This window comes from Lynx rufus, unplaced genomic scaffold (assembly GCF_022079265.1).
Source record: "Lynx rufus isolate CCGP_SWC_20201006 ecotype Redwood Valley unplaced genomic scaffold, mLynRuf1.p SCAF_27, whole genome shotgun sequence".
NCBI lineage: Eukaryota > Metazoa > Chordata > Mammalia > Carnivora > Felidae > Lynx > Lynx rufus.
In genome coordinates, this window is record NW_025814842.1 from 7966579 (window position 1) to 7985928 (window position 19350).

Here is a 19350-nt window from a genome sequence, read left to right on the forward strand (position 1 = left end):
GGGGTTCAGTTGGTTAAGCGTCCAACTTCGGCTCATGTCATGATCTCGAGGTCCGTGAGTTCGAGCCCCGAGTCGGGCTCTGTGCTGGCAGCTCTGAGCCTGGAGCCTGCGTCAGACTCTGTGTCTCCCTCCCTCTCTCTCTGCCTCTTCCCCACTTGTGCTTTCTCCAAAATAAATAAACATTAAAAAGAAAGAAAGAAAGAAAGAAAGAAAGAAAGAAAGAAAGAAAGAGAAAGAAAGAAAGGAAGAAAGAAAGGAAGGAAGGAAGGAAGGAAGGAAGGAAGGAACCAACCTAGAGAAGGATTTGGCTGGAACTTGAACTTTTATTTTTTATTTTTTTTTTTTTAATTTTTTTTTTTAACATTTATTTATTTTTGAGACAGAGAGAGACAGAGCATGAATGGGGGGAGGGCCAGAGAGAGAGGGAGACACAGAATCGGAAGCAGGCTCCAGGCTCTGAGCTGTCAGCCCCAGAGCCCGACGCGGGGCTCGAACTCACGGACCGCGGGGGCTCGAACTCACGGACCGTGAGATCGTGACCTGAGCGAAGTCGGACGCTCAACCGACTGAGCCACCCAGGCGCCCCTGGAACTTGAACTTTTAGCCCCAGCGGTGGGCCCACAGACCATCTCTCTGTAAGGAATGCAGACACCTGTAGGACTGTTTGCTCAGGGTCAGTCGCGCATGTGTCGTCCTTGGGGTCCACAACGCTGAGCAGAAGAGAAGAACCAGGGCTCTGGGGCTCCGTGTTTCTCCTTTCCACATGGCTGCGATGTTTCCTCATCGCCCCTCCTCCTTCCTGGCCATTCAGTCAAGGGTGGTGCCACCTTTTCTGTTCTTCCCGTGGACTCATGAGGGTGTGGCTGGCAGCCTGCCTTCACATAAGCCCCACCTGTCCCTGGTGTCATCCGGCAGGCAGGCGGCCACTCGTCCACTGGTGACCATCATCACATGTACCACCACCGGTGAATGCATCCCAGAGGCGCTGCTGTGACTGGTTCACTCGTCCCTCCACCCGTCCAGCCACACCACAGGCACCCTTTCTGCATCCTGTCTGTGCTGCGCCTGGTGCTATTACCCGTGCTGGGGATAAAGGACACGGGACGGGGAGGTGTCAGTGACAAGCGGTGTGGGTGACCGTGGGGAAAGGAGAAGGGAATCGGGAAAAGGGTAGTGCCTCGGACATAGCGGGCGGGGGGGGGGGGTGCCTCGGGAGACGGAGGCACGGGTCTGACTTCGTGACTGCCGGCCGCCGGCCAGGCTAGCATTCGACTTCTCGGAGCAGCCCTGCAAGCCCGGTACCGTCAGCACCACCTTGTAAATAAGGAAAATGAGGCACGGGCACAGCCGGGAAGTGGCAGAGCCGGGTCTGACACCAGGGGTGTCCCGCTCCTCGCGCCTCTGTCTCCCCGCCGCCACGGGCAGTCAGCTGCCCTTCAGCACTGCATCTTCCTCGGGCTGCGTTTCCACAGACACAGGGGACCGGAGCGGTACCTGGTGACCTGGGGGGAGGGGGACGGAAGGAGGGACGAGGACTGGCGTCTGCAGACTCTACTTCAGGGAACGGGGAAAGGCACACTCGCTCACTCCTTCATCCATCCAGCGAACTCGTACGGAGCCCCACGGAGCCCCAGGCGCCGGGGATGCCAGCGAGCAAGACGGACATGGCCCCGGCCCTCACGTTGCTTCCGTTGGTTCTAGGGGGCGGTGGACGATCCAGCACGCTATGGGTTTTGGAAGGGAAGCACGCGGAAGCACAGAGGAGAATCGCGTAGCCCAGACTCGCAGGGCCGAGAGTGACTTCTGGGAAGAAGCAACGGGCCGGCCAAGACCCGAAAGAGGAAGCATCAGCCTGGGGTGCAGAGAGGAACACGCGGGAAGGTGTGCCGTGCGATGGAGCAGAGGCAGAGGGGCGCGAAGGCCGCCAGCGTAGTGTGTGCGAGCCAACAGCGCGGGAGGACCGAGGACGATGGGAAACCGTGAAGGGGGGTAAGCGTGGAGATGACCCCAGGAGGCTGGTGGTTCACCCCTTTCCTGGGCAGCCCCAGGCTGCGACAGCGAGGAGAGAGCTGTCCGAGGATTCCGAGGATTCAGGCAGATGTGGCGAAACAGTGACTTCTGTCCTTCTGCCCCTCGTGGACCAAGAAGGTTTCCAAGAGATGCCGTGAGCAGTAGGAGCCATCAATCGAGAACTGACTGCGGTGCCTTCGACGGGAGCCGGCAGCTGCCAGCTCTGGACCCGAGCAGAAAGCACAGGATGTGCATGAGCAAACACCCCCCTCCTGTGGCCGAGAGAGGTATTGCCTTCGTCCTGTCTTGGTTCCCACCCTGAAAGGCAGGTAAGGTGAAGTCCCGGAGGCAGGTAGCTGGGGCCCCCAGGAGGTTCCCCGCCTGTTTTTTGCCCTTTTTTTTAGAGAAATCTGAATACTGGACAAAATGTGTATGGAGGCTTAGAAACAAATGCTGCAAGGACAGTCAATGTTACAGATGACTAATTTTCTTCTTTTCTTCATTTTGTTCAGATGTATTTAACATTTTCTGTCACAGGGGCGCCTGGGTGGCTGTCGGTTAAGTGTCCAACTTCAGCTCAGGTCATGATCTCACGGCTCAAGCGCCGCGTCGGGCTCTGTGCTGACAGCTCAGAGCCTGAAGCCTGTTTCAGATTCTGTGTCTCCCTCTCTCTCTGCCCCTCCCCTACGCTTGCTCTCTCTCTCTCAAAAATAAATAAAGATTAAAAAAATAAAAATAAAAAGTTCTGTTACAGACATGTATTACTTTTGTTGGGAAGAGAGTAAGTGTATTATCACTTTTTTGAAAAGGCAGAAGGACAGAAAAGAGAAAAGTGGCCCAAGAGGGGGCTGAAGTGGAGACTGGGTGGCCGAGGTGACAGCGGAGCGGCTGGGTGACAAGCCGCTGCCCAGGCCAGCTCCCTGTGCCCTTCCACGCCCGGGGAGCACTAACCCGGCCGGCTGCAGGGCCACACCGAAGCCCGTGTTTGGGGACGGGGCCTCCTGAAGGAGTGGCCGACTTGGAGTGGTCCAGGGTCCTCTCCCGTGCGGGCTGATGCCGAATGAGGGCTGGGTCTGCCCAGAAACTGTGGCCACGCATGTTCCATGTATGGGGTCTCTGCACAACATTTCTGACTCGGAACAAGGCACTCACCTGGCCTGCAGTGTGGGTCACTTTTGTCATTGTCATGGTTGCTGCTTCTCTCTCCTGCTTGAAATTCTTTTTTTGGGCGGGGCAGCTGCTTGGTCTCCCATCTGAAGGTTCCCTAATGCTGGTCTAAGGTACTGGAACATTCCGAGGTGTCTCCCAGCTCTGGTACCTGTGAAGTCACCTGTGGGTTCTGCTTTCAACAAGTTCCCGACATGAGCTGAACGCCTCGTCCTTACTCCTCGGGCCACCGTCTGTAATTATCTGTGGAAAATCCAAATATTACCTGTTTGCTCTGCAGAGAAAGGCCGTGGAAGTAAAACACACACCTGCCATGGGGGATGGATTGAATAAATGATGACATATGATACAGCAATGATAAATAAAGTTATAGAAAATTACTGATCATCCATTTTTTTCTTCCAAATTTTTATTTACGTTCCAGTTAGTTAATGATCATATATTTTTTTATATTTTAATTAAAAAAATTTTTTTAACATTTATTTATTTTTGACAGTGAGAGAGACAGAGCATGAGTGGGGGAGGGGCAGAGAAAGAGAGAGGGAGACCCAGAATCCAAAGCAGGCTCCAGGCTCCTAGCTGTCAGCACAGAGCCCGATGCGGGGCTCGAACCCATAAACCGTGAGATCATGACTTGAGCCAAAGTTGGATGCTCAACCGATGGAGCCACCCTGGGGCCCCAATCGTGTATTTTTTAAAAAGGTTACAAGGAGACCCTGGGGGGCTCCGTTAAGCATCTTGACTTCGGCTCAGGTCATGATCTCATCTGGAGACCCAGGGGCCTCTTGTAGCACCGAGTGATGACCATTAGATGCCTGACCCTAGAAAGGTCCCGAGGGTCAGGGAGGAGTCGCTGGGGTGCCAAGGAGGCCGGGAGGTCACTTGGGGACACAGACCAGCAGCTGCTTACCAGCCAGTCCACAAGCATTTCAATACCTGAACACCCCCCATCCATCCATTCTGGTGGGCACCAGAGGAATGTCATGCGGGAGTCTGGCCTCCTCTAATACCGTGTCCCACGGATCCCAATGGTGACAGGAGACTCTAGAAGCTGTCCAGTGTGTCACTTATTTCAGTGTGGGAGCTTTTCAATCAAACCACACTTCCACAGGACGGGGTGTGATGTTCTCCTGACGTGGGCGTCCACGGACGTGTCCAAATCTGTGAAGTCCCCTCTCCGTCCCTCCTGCTCAGGCAAAGATCAGGACGCGCGGCCGATCGAAAGCAGTAGCCCCCTAGCGGTGGTATTTGGCTTTGCAATGAGCACTTAACAGTCCCGGTACAAAGCAACGTGCTGAGTTCTGAGATTTCGGGGCAAATGAACGGTGATGTCATGACTCTTCTCTGAAGTAAGGGACAGGAGTGCGTCCAGCCCCTCCACCCTGCCTGCTTCTCCTTCTGGCTGGGATGGATGCTTTGTTGGGTCGTTCTCTTTGATTCCCAACTGCCTGCCTTTCTCCAGAGCAGGCCTCCCTTCCATACACCCAGGGTGGCTGGATCTGCTGGGTTCCCTTCAAATGTTGAGTAGAGGCTACATGATGGAAAGAAGAAAGGTGCTATTACCGTCAATAAAGGTCTCCATGAGCCATACCATGGAGTGCCGTGTAGCTAAAATGCTACCACACCAGAATTCAAAACAGCCCGATAGCGTGTCCGTCGTAACTCTTCAGGAAATGGAAGGCCACGCTGCTGTGGTTGGGGCACTGGGGGATGACCGGACATTCTCTGCTGTGCTCCAATGACCTCAGGACCTCGCTGAGTCCTGGACTTAAGGTCTCATGCCAGGTGGATGATCACACTCAACTCCCAGCACAGGTCTGGACGCTGTGTGTTTTGTCCTGCTTTTCAACACAGGAGTGCCCAGGGAAAACATCAAAGACTCTGACCTGCTCCCCAGGGGATGCCGCCTCCTATCACTGGCACGGAGCTCCCAAGATCCACGTTCGAACTGGGGCTCAAGTGTGCTGATTCCTCTGCTGGGCGTGGGGAGCCGTCTCCCCCTGGCAAACCTCCTGTCCTGGAGACCAGTAAGAAGAGTGGGAGCTCTAAAGGAAATAAAGGTAGTTACTTGCTTTTCTTTTTTTTTAAGAGAATGTTTTGTTAGACCTTTTCCTCCAGTGTATTTTTTAAAAAAGATTTTATTTAAGTAATCTCCACGCCCAACACGGGGCTTGAACTTACAACGCTGAGATCAAGAGTCACATGTTTTCCAACTGAGCCAGCCAGGCACCCCTCTTTTTAATTTTTTTAATGTTTATTTTTGAGAGAGAGACACACACACATACAGAGCATGAGTGGGGTAGGGGGAGAGAGAGGGAGACACAGAATCTGAAGCAGGCTCCAGGCTCCAAGCTGGCAGCACGGAGCCCGACATCGGGCTCAAACTCATGAACTGCAAGATCGTGACCTGAGCCAAAGTCGGATACTTAACTGACTGAGCCCCCCAGGCGCCCCCCAGAAGTTCCAGTTTTTCTGAATCCAACCTAACTTCTCTCCAGTGGCTTCTAGTTGAGCTGAGCAGTTCTCACTCAGGGTTTCTTACGAGGGTGAAGCCAAGGCGTCTGCTGAGCTGGAGAATTTTCCAAACTTTGCATTTAGTTGTCTCCAGAGATAACAAGTTTTCTAAAAAAAGTCTTTGCTGGCCTTTCAGCAAGAAGGTATACAGAAGGGATACGGTGAAGTCCTTCCTTTGAAGTTTCAAGAACACAGCGGCTAAGGAGCTCTGGGATTGGGCAGCTCAGCCAGAAATGTGAAACATGCACGTGACTGTGTGTTGTGATAGAAGAATATGTCTTTTAGTCTCCACAGAGAATGATTCGAATTTCAGTGGTTTAAATAATGACTTAAACGATGCACATCTTGGTAAGAATGAGAATCAGAATGTCAGGAAAAACAAACAAACAAACAAACCTAGGAAATGATCCTATGTTTTTCATTCCATCAAGTGATTGAACTTGATCCTCAAAGGTACCAGGAAGAGAGAAGAGGAACACAGAGACACGGTTTAGGGTCAAAACAGACGTGGCCTTCATTTTCTTTTGGAAGACCTCCCCCTCCCTATCTTCAGAAGTTAGTTCTCTCGTCTACCTGCTGGCCTGGGTCATTTTCTCACTGGAACCCTCCACACGACTCCCACCTCCTCTTGGTCGCCCAGGAGTGCCCTCCCCGCCCCAGCCCTACTGCCTCTGGGCAGAATGGCCAAGAGCTGCTCAAGCACCAGCAGCTCCAGGATGGGCAACTTGCAGACTGTCCCTGTGTCCTCAGTCACCGGCGGGGGCTCCTAGAGCCATCGCAGAATCGGGTGGGGTCCCAAGCCTCCCGGGTCTAGAACTCTCTGAAGTGCGGACAGGCCAGCTCCTGGCTGGGAGGCTGATTACCTGGCAGCATAGTCTTTCCCCTACGAGTGGTCCTCTGCTTCCACCTTCAAGGTCAGAATCCTGTCCTGCTTCTGAAGGATCCCGAGGCACTGGGACACAGCCCCCCGTCACTGCTGTGGTCATTCTTGACTGGAGAAGTCCCCAGGGAGGCTCACTTGTGCCGTGGGAGGGTTCGTTTCAGACAAACTCTCCCTGAGCGTCTTATTTAAGAAACTTTCTGAAACACAGTAGAATTAAATAAAACCCCTCGATTATGGTCCTTTTCAATATCACTACAGAGAATAAAACAGTACGACACCCTCTCTAGTATCCCTCACCCAGTTTTCATAGCTCTTTATTTTCTGCCATTCTTGTCTACCCTCGCTGGCCACACTGGGTATCTTTCAAGCGAATCTCAGACATCGTTTAACTCGTAAAATCTGCAGTATGTGTCTCTAAGACACTTTTCCTTTTTAAAGCATAACCCTAACAGCTGAACTTTTTAAACAGTGACTCATATCGCCCATCAATGTTCACATTTCCCGGATTTTTAAAAATTGCACAATTGGTTGTTAGACCCATGATCCGAATAAAGTTTAGAGGTTGCATTTGGCTGATGAGTCTCATCTATAGGTCCACTTCCCTCTTTTTTAAAAAAAATTATTTTTTAATCTTGTAATTTGTTAAAAGAGTTTCAGCTGCCTGTTCTTACAACGAAATGCCACTTAACAGACGTTTGGGCGCCAGTTCTGTGCCAGGTACGGCGCTTCGTGCTAGAAAGGGAAGCGTGAGCACACAGACAAGGGCCTGACCCTCGCTCTGGGGCAAATCGTGGACTCTCTCTGGGCTTCGGTCCCTCCTTCTCTAGCAGAAGAGACTGGACTAACTGCTCCCCCGAGGCTACGCTCTCATGCCGCTCTCATCGCTACGACCCACTGCGCGACGCTACGACCCACTGCGCGACCCTCCGCACCACGTCTGACAGCTACCTTCCCCTGAGCCAGGGCCGACACCCCGCCTTGCGGCCGCCCTCCTGCCTGGGCTCCCGAAAGCCGAGGCAAAGCCTTCTCTGTCGGAAGGGCGGGTGTGGCTGCGACCCCCGAGCTCTCTCCGACCGCGGAGGCGAGTAACGGTCGCAGCTCGGACCTCGCGCACTGGCCCGACTCCCCCCCCCCCCAACTACAATTCCCAGAGGCCTCTTCGGCGAGCCGTTCACCGCGGAGACGGGCCGGGCTCGTGGGCTCTACAACCGTCGGCGGTCTGGGCCTGAGGAACAGTCCCCACAGCTTCCAAACAGACAGGTCACGTGTCCCTGCCACCCAGGCCTTGGTCTTGGGTCCGAGGAGACGGAGCCCTTACGCCGGAGAGAAGCCATGGAAAGACAGAACTACAGTTCCCAGAGGGCCCCGGGTGCACTCCGCTTCCGGTCGCGCGGCACCGAACCGGTAGCACCGAACTGTTGCTAAAGGAGACAAACCCCGAGTATTTGAGCTCCTGAAGCCCGTGGACAGAGGAGCGAGAGACAGAGAAGAGGGATAGAGGAGGAAAGGAGAATGGGAAACTTGGTTATGAAGCAACGGCAGGGAGCACATCCCCGCCTGTTTACCTTTTCCACGGACGCTCAGGGCCGGAGCGAGCCTCGCACAGCCCTCCGGGAAATGCAGGCGACGCCGCACTAAGGCCTATGGGAACCGTAGTCATTGATTAACTGTCACTACGTTGAGCACCTGCGAAAAACCCGGCAAGCTGAACGTAGTGGCAGAGGGAGGCTTGAGTCGCCTTCTTCCTTCTTGTCCACCCAAACACAAAATTTACCTCCTACACAGTTACAGAACCTGTCCCGTTTTCAATGCCGTATTTCAGACATTCCGCATTTCGTCGACCTGCCCCCAGTCATGTTCCCCTAAGTCTACTCTCTACGGCCACCAAAATAATTGTCCCTGTTCTGCGTAGGGCTCTTCAGCAGCTAATAGAATCAAGTCCGGGTCCATGCTCCTTGACCGACATATATATTTGACCATACTGTCTTACGCTAGCTTCCTCATACGTAAGAACCATTCTTTTTAGGGGGCGCCTGGGTGGCTCAGTCTGTTGAGCCTCCAATTCTTGATTTCAGTTCAGGTCATGATCCCAGGATCATAAGATCGAGTCCCGTGTGGGGGCCTGCTTAAGATTCTCTCTCCTGCCCCTCTCCCCTGCTCGTTCATTCGCTCACTTTCTCCCTCCCTCTCTCTCTCTCTCTCTCTCTCTCAAAAAGGACCATTCTATTTAGATTGTTCATCTCATTTGTGATTGATACCTTAAAACCATTGTCACTGCTTTTTTTTTTTAAGTTTGTATATTTATTTTGAGAGAGAGAGGGAGAGAGGAATCCCAAGCAGGCTCTGAGCTGTTAGTCTGGAGCTGGATGCAGGGTTCTAACCCACGAACCCTTAGGTCATTACCTGAGCCGAAACCGAGAGTTGGAGGTTTAACAGACTGAGCCACCCAGGCGCCGTCACTATTTTTTTTAATGCAAAGCACAACTTCCTGCTTTTAACCGTTGCACCTCCCAAAAAGGGTGCTAAATTCCAAGTGTAGTTGGATTTGCAAAATATTCTTGAAATGTACTTGAAATAGGTTTCTATAAGTAGAAACCAAGTCACTAAATACTTTGATAAAATCCGAATTTTATTCCTCTGGACAAAATATTTCATTACATGATATGGGTAACACACACGTGGGTGTTTTCCAGGCCTCGTAAAGTCACACAAAAGAGGGAAAAAAGGATAGTTCTGTATAAACTTCACAAAACTCCAGTTCGACAAAATGCAACACAGGTGAGTTATTTTTATTTTACATAGCACTTTGAACGTCCGAAAACTAAAATTATGCTCCCATCCAAAGACCTGCTTAAGCATGAGGTAAATCTGCACTGAGGCTTTAGAGGAAGGAGGCATACTTTTTAAAGCTATCAGGAGGCCTAGATACGAATGAACCGTAGAGTGCAGGGAGACAGATGAGGTGTTGCTCACATCAAAGCACTGAGAACTTTCCTTTTGAAGTGGGAATACTTGGCAGACACAACATTTCCATTGGCTTTTAACTTTGGTAGGAAGAATGGCCAGTATCATAAATGTAGAGAATTATTTAACTGATAAAGCAGTTTCGAAGTCACATCAAAAACATGTAATCTGTTACCGTTTCAAAAGCAGAGGAGCTTCCTCCCTCCTCGCTAATTTAATTCCTTTGGATTTGGTTTTTAAAACAGGATCCTTCATTTGTTGCTTGAGGAAAGAATACATCTGTTGAGAAAGTATCAGCCAAGGCCAAGATAGTACCAACCATCAGGTGGGGAAGGCTAAAGTCAAGACCTAGAAGACATAGTTCAGCATAATTTTCTTAAGTGGTACAAACAGATACTTTTTTAATGGGTATCTTTTTTTTTTTTTTTAAACTCTTGTACGTCTTCGGTTACCAGCAAATCTCTACTCTTTGTTCTAACAATTTCGCCTACCCTTTGGATACAAGGGTCTTCTGCTGTTCCACAAAAAGTATACTGATCTCCAGCAGCTTCCCTGAGCGATTTCCAGACGTGGACACTCAGGGTGTGACAGGAGTGACTCACGCATAGCCTTCTTTGCAAGCTACAGCTTCAGTACTATCCCATCGTTGACTGGTGTCAGGAAATCTAAGGCTACGTTCTCTCTGCGACATACTTGCAAGCCACTTTCTGGGTGCCTGGGCTTCAAGAACGGTTATTTGCCCTGGAGCGCTGTGCTTGTGGCTTCACTAGGTTGTCTCGGGGGTGACATTCTCTCCCTCGTTCGCTGGCGGACTCATCTGTCCCGTTACCACGGGACAGGGGAGAGAGCAGGGGCGTAGGTGGGGTCCAGCTCTGTCCCTGTCCCTAACTTGCTGGGTCACCTCGGACCGGTCATTTGTCATCTCCCCTTACTCCCCACAAGCCTGCTCCTCTTCCGTTAATGCCGCAGCGGGCAGCATCCGGGGCGGGCTGAATTATGGCCCCCGAAGATCTCGGGTCCCAGTCCCTGGGACACATGCTGTTTCATGACATCTTCGCAGATGTGATTAAGTGAGGGATCTTTAGGTAGGCACTTCATGCAATTATAAGTGTCCTTATAACGAAGCGGCAGAGGGAGGCTCGAGTCAGATACAGAGAGGTATGTTCCGTGGGCCATGCCAGTCATGCACTTGACAGGAGACGGCCAGTAGGGTGGCCAGTGACATGCTGACAGAGGTCAGGAAGGCAACCAGAGGACGCGCCCCAATAGTAGCACAAACACTGTCCGGACACCCTGACACTGCAAGGAAATGGACTAGAACCTTGAATTGATTAAATATTTATCCCAGAGTCTGAACTAACCTGGAAACTTAGAATCAATTGTTTTTCTATGTCTTGTGATCTAAAAAAAACAGTTGATTCTCATTCTCCACGGCCCTTACATTCTGTAAACTCGCCATGCACACTGGATTAGGGAATACCGAACCATCGCTTCTGGGTAAATACAGGGTTGTGTTCCTGTGCACCTCTGACCACACTTTCATCAGCCATCAACACGTAACCTTGTTTTATGGATGCTTCTGTTTACATTTCTTTTTATTTTTTATTCAAAATATTTTTTGATGTTATTTTTTGAAACAGAAAAGCACAAGCTGTGGAGGGGTAGAGAGGGAGACAGGAACCGAGGCGGGCTCCCCGCTGACGGCAGACAGCCCGATGCGGGGCTCGAACTCACGAGCGATGAGATCATGACCTCAGCTGACGTCAGCCGCTTAGCTGACTGAGCCACCCAGGCGCCCCTATTATTTTTTATTTCAGAGAGAAAGAGAGTGTGAGAGCATGTGAGCAGGGGAGGGGGCGGAGGGACAGAGAGAATCTCAACCAGGCTCTGTGCTCAGTCTGGAGCCCGATGTGGGGCTTGATCCCACCACTCCGCAATCGTGACCTGAACGGAAATCAAGAGTCGGGCGCTCAACTGACTGCGCCGCCCAGGCGCCCCTGGACGCTTCTGTTTAAAGACACCTTATTTAATATGTGTTGTTGATTCACTGAACTTACAGCCGACAGCGCTATAACTCATGCTGGAATGAGGCTCATCTAAAGTACTTGTTTCGTCTGTAAGGCACATCGCAGCCTTTCTGCGCTTAGGAACACCAGCCAGTGCTTCAGCACCACGTCCGGGGGTCATTTTAAACAGCGAAACCACTCACGAAAAGCACACAAATGTGAAAATGTGGTGCTAAACAGGCTGTGACAGGGACACCCGTTTAGTAGGACAGCTGAAACAAGAAGGCAGAGCGTGGCCTTGATCAGCCTCCGCTGGAAATGCGCGTGTCTGGGGTTCAGATTTTTTGCCACTCTGAATAATGGTGAAAGTTGAGTTGTTGGTCTGCGGGTTACAACTACGTTTCAGCCAGTAGGCGATCTGCAAATGCAGAACCCATGAATGAGGATCAACTGTACCTTTCTCTGGCCTCAAGTGTGGTCCAGGTCTCCCCATTATCTAGGAGGATGGGAGCGTGGGCTTTAGACCAATTACAGAAAATCCAGAATCCGTAACTTTTCCCCATATCTAAGGTGCAGTACTTAATTTCTGAACTCAACCTCGCCACTATCTAGAGGAACAGAATGGCAGTTCCACGAGGGTGGAGATTTTTATGTTTTGTCCATGCTGTACATGGTCGGCGGCTAGAACAGTGTAACATGACAAGTCGTCATTTGTTGAGTGAATTAAGGAATGAAAATCCCATTCAAACCAACACACACGAATGAAACTACTATTGTATCGTTTGGCTTGGACAGTTATAATTCCTCTTGATGTCTAGGAAGAGGAAAGAAAAACACCTCAGCTTTCCAGCTCTTGGAGAGATCCGGGGCAAAGGAATCAGAATTCGACAATAGGATTTTCTCAACTGAACGAAGGATGGAGAACGAACGGTAGGAGTCAACTCCCTGGTAGACTGGTACCTTAGAGCAGACAAGGAAAAGCTCTTCTACGGCCACGGGGAGGACACATCAATAGCTGGACGAGATTCTAGATGTGCACTGGGAAATGAGCTGACTCCATCTGCAACGCGGAAGAGTCCGGATGAAGGCTGGTCACGTGATAATCGACATCTCCTCCCGGTCTCTGCTTTCAGACACTGAATTGACTATGCTCTTTAAATACTTTATGAACTCCACCCTGATCTCTTCAGGGTCATCCTCCAGGTTCGAGTGCACCAGCTTCAGCTTGTTCAAGGGGGGTGCTTAAGGAGGAAACAATGTAATTAGGCATGAGCTTTGAATCAGGGGCCATTTCTAGCTCCCGCTGACCCGAGTCTTAACAGAAGCCAATTTGTTTAACTTTCTAGGGTCAAAAAATAAAGGTGGGTCTTGCCTGCCATGATTTAACAGATGAAGGTTCTACCGATGCACTCACCATAGTGCTTGGCATATAACAGGTGCTCAATAAATAATGCCACCACACTGCCACCTGGCGTCCACTTCCAGGTCCTCTTTGTTCTTACACCAGAAAGGAAAAGATTTCTGAATATTGCGAGGCGTTTTCCAAGAGCACTCTGTCACCTCTGTAATGGTGTGTGTTACATGCTAATGGGAGTTTTTCTGGAGAAAAGACCAGTCAGGAAAGAATGTCCCTAATAGTACTGATGAGTGGCTAAAACCAGGTTTCCCCCCTCTTGGTGTCTGCCTGCTTTTAAAGAGTCTCTTTCCTGGCCTGGATGCTATGACGGACAGATCTTCTAAGCTGGGGATGCCAATTTACATGGTAGGAAAAACAAATGCCTAGGACACATTAGGTGCTCCATAATTGCACATAGCAGCTGGTTTCAAAGACCCAGAACAATATACAAGTGACCAGAACATTCAAGACAAGAGCGGGAAAGAGAATTCCAGGCTCCTTACACAAAGACAGGTTTCCTTTATCACTTCCGGAGCCTGGTTTGTGGTGTGCGATCAACAGACACTGAGTGTCCTGTAGGAGCTGCTGCTGGACGAAGCAGGAATACCACATGTCAATTTCCTTCAGGTGGCTTGGGGTGTCGGCATTGAAGACGATCACCACCCCGTGGGAATCCTTCATCAGGGCTGGCCAGCAAGACTCGAACCTGCAAGGCAGCACTGGATTCAGAGCGGATGTTAGGTGCTTCTGTTTTCTACCTGTGGCACTTTAGAAATAATGTCTTGGGGCGCCTGGGTGGCTCAGTCGGTTAAGCGCCCCACTTTGGATCAGGTCACGATCTCGCGGTTCATGAGTCTGAGCCCCACGTGGGGCTCTGTGCTGACAGCTCAGAGCCTGGAGCCTGCTTCGGATTCCGTGTCTCCCTCTCTCTCTGCCCCTCCCCTGCTCATGCTCTCTCTCTCTCTCTCTCAAAAATAAGTAAACATCAAAACAATTTATAAAAATAACGTCTTCGTGTTGACAGATGACTTCTCATTGTGTCATAACCCGATCCTTAAAGTTCTCAAGAGCGGTGCCCATCACCAAATAATCGATCAAGCCCCTAATACATGCTAGGGAGTGTGCTGGACCCGGGTCCAGGGTGCTTGGCGGGCAGCTGGGTTGTGAGCCATTTGATGAAGCAAACCCTCTTTAAAGGAAACGTACGTACTTGGGGTCACCGCCACAATCCCACAGCTCAAATTCACATGCCGTGCCTTTGTCGTCGCTGGTGACGTGCGGGTTCTCAAATTCCAGGATCCTAAGAAATAAAAACAGAGGCAGCACCTCTACTTCGGGCACGTTATACTCGTGGGATGCCACCGTCACCCAGAGAAGCAGGGGGCCCTCGGGGAGACAGATTTGTCGGGGCTCACCTTACTCCCTGGGTCGGATTGTATTCGGTGATGTCAGAAGATTCTGTCAGGAAGTTGGCCAAAACGGTTTTTCCACTCTGTGGAAGTGAAAATGATAAAAGGGCTGTGCTGAAGGGCAGGAAAGTAACCACAAGTGAGCCTCCAGTAGCCGGCTTGGAACCGGGCGTGGTGGCCACCACGGGATTGCCACGGCAGAGGGCTCTCTCCGCTTGGCAGGAGCTCGCTGCCTTACTGTACGTGGTGGGCACGGCCTGCCCTGGGACCCGGGGTGCATGGGGTTCTAATGCTGTCTCTGCAGCTGGGTGACCTTACCCACGCTGACTTCCCTGGCTGGCTCTCCGTTAACTTGTCTGAGAACAGAAAGGAATTGTTAGCGTGAGTCTGTCTGCTGCCACGCTCCTCTCCGCATCAAGAAACCTCCCCTGAGGCCCAGAAAGGGGAAGGGAGTTCCTCAAGGTCACAGAGAAGTTCCAAGGCAGAGCTGGGTCCCTCAGTGGCTGGCCGTGCCACACCGTCACACAGGGCCGTTCCTCCGTTCCTCCTTCTAGATAATACAAGTCCCACACATGGCTAGTAACAAAACAGCCCTCTGGGGCCCTCCGCCCCAAACACCCATCCGTCTGTCCGCTCCACTCCCTCCCCAAAGGTAATGACTATGATCCGTTTTCAGGTATTTTCTGTACATTTGTGCCATTCGTTTCACAAATATTGTATATGCTCGGATATAAGACAAGGGGTTTTTCTTCCCCCCAAATTATTCCTCAGAAGGGAATCCCTTACACTTGAGTCCTTGTAAAAATCTCTGAAATTAGGCCCTGCTCTCTCGGTTGTTTTATTTTGAACAATTGCTTGGCTAGAACAATTTCAATCAATGCCAGTTTGGGGGGCTTGTAGAAGTCACTTGAAAGAATCAGAAAAAGAGGGGGGGGATGAGGGCTTAATACGGTGCTAGTAATTTTTCCCGAGCATGCGGCCTCACAAATTAAATGTCACTTAAAAATAACACAGTTGAGTGGTTATGTTTGGGGGGATCACGAACGTTTATCTATAGGATGAACACATAAAGCAAATGGCCCGATGTTGTAGGAGTGGCTCTTTGGGCTGGAGTACATTTCCAGGAACAGGGTCATATACAGATTCAAAAAGTCCTTATACCCTAAACTACTCAGATGATGGGCTTTGTGATGTGTTTTAAAAGTGGCTCGACTCATAAAATTAACTTGGGTGTCCAAGGTGCAGGAGAAGGGCTTGAATTTTAAAACTGTGTCGTGAGGCACAAGGGGCACCTGGGTGTCTCAGTTGGTTAAGCATCCAACTCTTGGTTTCGGCTCAGCTCTATCTCATGGTTCATGAGTTCGAGCCCCAAGTGGGGCTCTGTGCTTGGGATTCTTTCTCTCTCTCTGCCCCTTCCCTGCTCATGTGAATGCTCTCTCTCTCTCTCTCTCTCAAAATGAATAAATAAAACTTAAAAAAAAAAGCTATCATGAAATGCAAGTATGGAATAAAACAGCATTTCCAAATTAATATATATCTTAATGTTCCTTTAAATGTATACATAAAACATTATAAAGGTGAATTGATATATTTCGTCTATGTCCTTAAAGTGTATATACACGTTAGCCAAAACCAACTGATTGAGAGGAAGGATTCTTCTGGGAAAATGAAGAAGCTGCCTGTTTGGTATGTAAGGTATTTTTAAGTGTCTATCCCGCCAGGTGCTGTTGTAACACATACGATAAAATAGTCCTAAGTACTAGAATAAAAATCAGGCGCCTGGGTGGCGCAGTCGGTTGAGCGTCCGACTTCAGCCAGGTCACGATCTCGTGGTCCGTGAGTTCGAGCCCCGCGTCGGGCTCTGGGCTGATGGCTCAGAGCCTGGAGCCTGTTTCCGATTCTGTGTCTCCCTCTCTCTCTGACCCTCCCCCGTTCATGCTTTGTCTCTCTCTGTCCCAAAAATAAATAAACGTTGAAAAAAAAAATTAAAAAAAAAATCAAACAGGATGGTGCACCTGAGTGGCTCAATTAGGTGTCCGACTCTTGGTTTCAGTTCAGGGCATGATCTTGAGGTTCGTGGGTTTGAGCCCTGGCCTGCCTAGGATTCTCTCTCACTCCCTCACTCTCTCTGCCCCACCCTGCTCGCTCTCTCAATTTGAAAAAAAATTAAAAAAGCGGGGCATCTGGGTGGCTCAGTCGGTTGAGCGTCCGACTTCAGCTCAGGTCATGATCTCACTGTTTCCAAGTTTGAGCCCCGCATTGGGCTCTGTGTTGACAGCTCAGAGCCTGGAGCCTGTTTTGGATTCTCTCTCTCTCTCTCTCTCTCTCTCTCTGCCCCTCCTCTGCTCAGGTCGTCTCTCTCTCTCAAAAGTAAATAAACACTAAAAAAAAAAATTAAAAAATCAAACAAGATAACATCATAGGGACTTTGGGTGGTCAGGGAAGGCGGACTCTCTTTTTTGAGTGAGAGAGAGAGAGAGAGAGAGTGTGTGTGTGTGTGGGCAGAATGAGAGGGAGACACAGAATCTGAAGCAGGCTCCAGGCTCTGAGCTGTCAGCACATAGCCCGACGCGGGGCTCGAACTCACGGACCGTGAGATCATGACCTGAGCTTAAGTTGGACGCTTAACCAATTGAGCCACCCAGGTGCCTCAAGCTACGCACATTAAAAAAACATGTTTTTTTGTTTATTTTTGAGAGGATGAGAGAGTGTGAGTAGGGGAGAGGCAGAGAGAGAGGGAGACAGAATCTGAAGCAGGCTCCAGGCTCCAGCTGACAGCTCAGAGCCTGACGAGACCCGGCGATCATGACCTGAGCAGAAGTCCAATGCTTACCCGATTGATCCACCCAGGTGCCCTGCAAGCTATTGCACATTTTAAAGTTAATCATTGGACTGCCAAAGAAGCTGTTATCAATGCCCCACCAACGAATCCTAAAGTACTCATTTCCTTACAAGTATCCTCATGCTTCATGTTCCCAGTGTTCTAACCTTTTTGCATCCACTCTGACGGGCAAATTAGGGTCACCTTCTTGTTTTAATTTGTGTTCTTGTTAACTGTAGGCTGAATAGCTTCTTATACTTACTGGCCAGTTGTACTCATGTGCACAGACTCTGCTCGGTTTTCTGTTGAGTTCTCTTTACTGATTTGGAGACTTCCCTCGTGCTTGCTACCTATTCTTTCTTTGTAATGTATTTTGCAGATGCTTTCCCCAGGCTTAACTTCGCTGTCATTTCTTTTAAGGCTTCCTCAGTTTTGTGTTGTGCTTGAGGCGACTTTCCCCGTCTCAAGATGAGTAACACATCTCTCCGTGTATGCACATACTACAGTGACTCTCAACGCGGGGTCCCTGGACGAACAGCGTCAGTAAAAGGCAGATTCTGAGACCCCTCCCACACCCACTGAATCAAAACCCTAGGGCAGGACTGGCACGTTGTTTTTCACAAGCCCTCCAGGCCAATCGCGATGCGTGCAGGAGATGGAGACTATTCACTGGCTATTTCCACGTTGTTGTTGTTTTCCACACTTAGCCTTAGTCCAAGGGACTCTATTCCTGTGTATGACGTCCACACGTAGATTTAATTCCCACTACCACCACCATACACACACTGAGAGCGAACACAGTCTGCTTTTCTTGTCCCACAGGCATGTTCATTAGGGCCAACCTCACGGGCAAAGGAGAGTCGTGGAACCTAGACCCGGCTTCCAAAACGCCACTCACGACGTTCAGGGCTCACGAAAACCGGGTCAAGGTCTGGGGGCGCCAACTTCCCGCTGAGGCCAGCGGCGCACACCGGGTGGGCGCGGGGGGACGAGGTTCCCGCCTCCTGGGGGGGCTCCTGGCGCCAGGCACAGCCCCGGGTCGCCCCCGCGCCCGCCCGGGCCCCGCCCGCCGCCCCCGCCGGCCGGGCCTCACCTCGCAGGGCCCCACGAACAGGATCTTGGCCTTCAGCATCGCGGTCGGCCGGAGCCCTCCCCGACGCGGAGGAGCGGAAGCCGCCGCGCCGCTTGGCTGCCTTCGTTTCCACGGCGACGGGAGCGGCCCGCGGGGGCCGACGGGAGTGGGCGGGGCCGCGGCGCTCGGGGCCGGTCGCGCGAGGGGCTAGTTGATGGGCTCCCGCCTCCGGCCTGGCGGCTGCGTCTTCGGACCACAGGTGGGCGTGCAAGGCTACCAGGAGGTGGAAGGGAAGCGAAAGACTCGCATCCAGATTCGCTTCTGAGCCGGGAGGACTGCAGAGCTCGCACGTCCCGCCTCTCTCTTTATAGGGAGGGAACTGACTGCACGTCCTGATGTGTGTTCCTCCCTGGGACCCCGCGAACTCAGGCTGGCCATGTAGCTGGTGAGCTGGGGTTGGGACCAGGCCTTCCGACGCCTTTATCACTCTGGCATGATACTGCCCACATTGTGATCACGGCCCTGGCCCAATCTAGAAAAGGTCCGAGAAAAAACGAGTCTCTGGTCTCTGAACGGATTCACCAACTCACCGTCCTTTGGGTGATGTGGGAGAAAGCAGGACCATGGCGGGCGTTGTTCAGTGTCAGTGCAGATGTCTGGACGCCCTGCTGCAAAGTTCTGTCATTAGATGAGCCTTAAATTGCGGAGCCGGTCCAGAATTTCAGGTGAGGCCATGAAATTAAGTGTCTATGTGTCCAGAGTGCCGATTCCAAATTTGGTAGCCCGAAAAAGGGCTGGCATGACAAAAATACCAAAAATAAACCCAACACCGCCTCTTTAACTTACAGTAGGATAGTACACAGTGTTTTTATTACAAAGAACTGCTGAGTGGTGTAAGGTCGACTGCATCTCAGTTGCAGGATGCCGTGAATTGATTGTTTCGTTGATTAAACAAATAACTTTTGAATGCCTACTTCATACCAGGCACTCTTCCAGGTACTGGGGATGTGCCTGTACCCCTTGAAGCTTTCATTCCAGTGGAATAGACGGACATTGAAGAAGCGAGATAATAAATTACATACTCTCAGGCAGAGACAATTTTAGTTAG

The 19350-nt window shown here is 50.9% G+C and overlaps 1 protein-coding gene and 1 long non-coding RNA gene across 2 annotated transcripts; both read right to left on the reverse strand.

Annotated features, from left to right (window-relative positions):
* Window positions 1–3827: 3827 nt before the first annotated feature.
* On the reverse strand, window positions 3828–7864 carry LOC124519207 (uncharacterized). Its single transcript, XR_006964051.1, has 4 exons — window positions 7523–7864; window positions 6555–6771; window positions 5064–5222; window positions 3828–4708 (listed from the first exon to the last, which is right to left on the reverse strand). It is a non-coding gene; the product is annotated as an uncharacterized LOC124519207 (long non-coding RNA).
* A 4458-nt stretch (window positions 7865–12322) lies between these two features.
* On the reverse strand, window positions 12323–18326 carry IFT22 (intraflagellar transport 22). Its single transcript, XM_047089527.1, has 5 exons — window positions 18264–18326; window positions 14356–14432; window positions 14151–14240; window positions 13444–13646; window positions 12323–12785 (listed from the first exon to the last, which is right to left on the reverse strand). Exons 1-5 carry the CDS (start codon window positions 18300–18302, stop codon window positions 12637–12639), a joined length of 558 nt encoding a protein of 185 aa, XP_046945483.1. The 5' UTR covers window positions 18303–18326; the 3' UTR covers window positions 12323–12636.
* Window positions 18327–19350: the final 1024 nt, after the last annotated feature.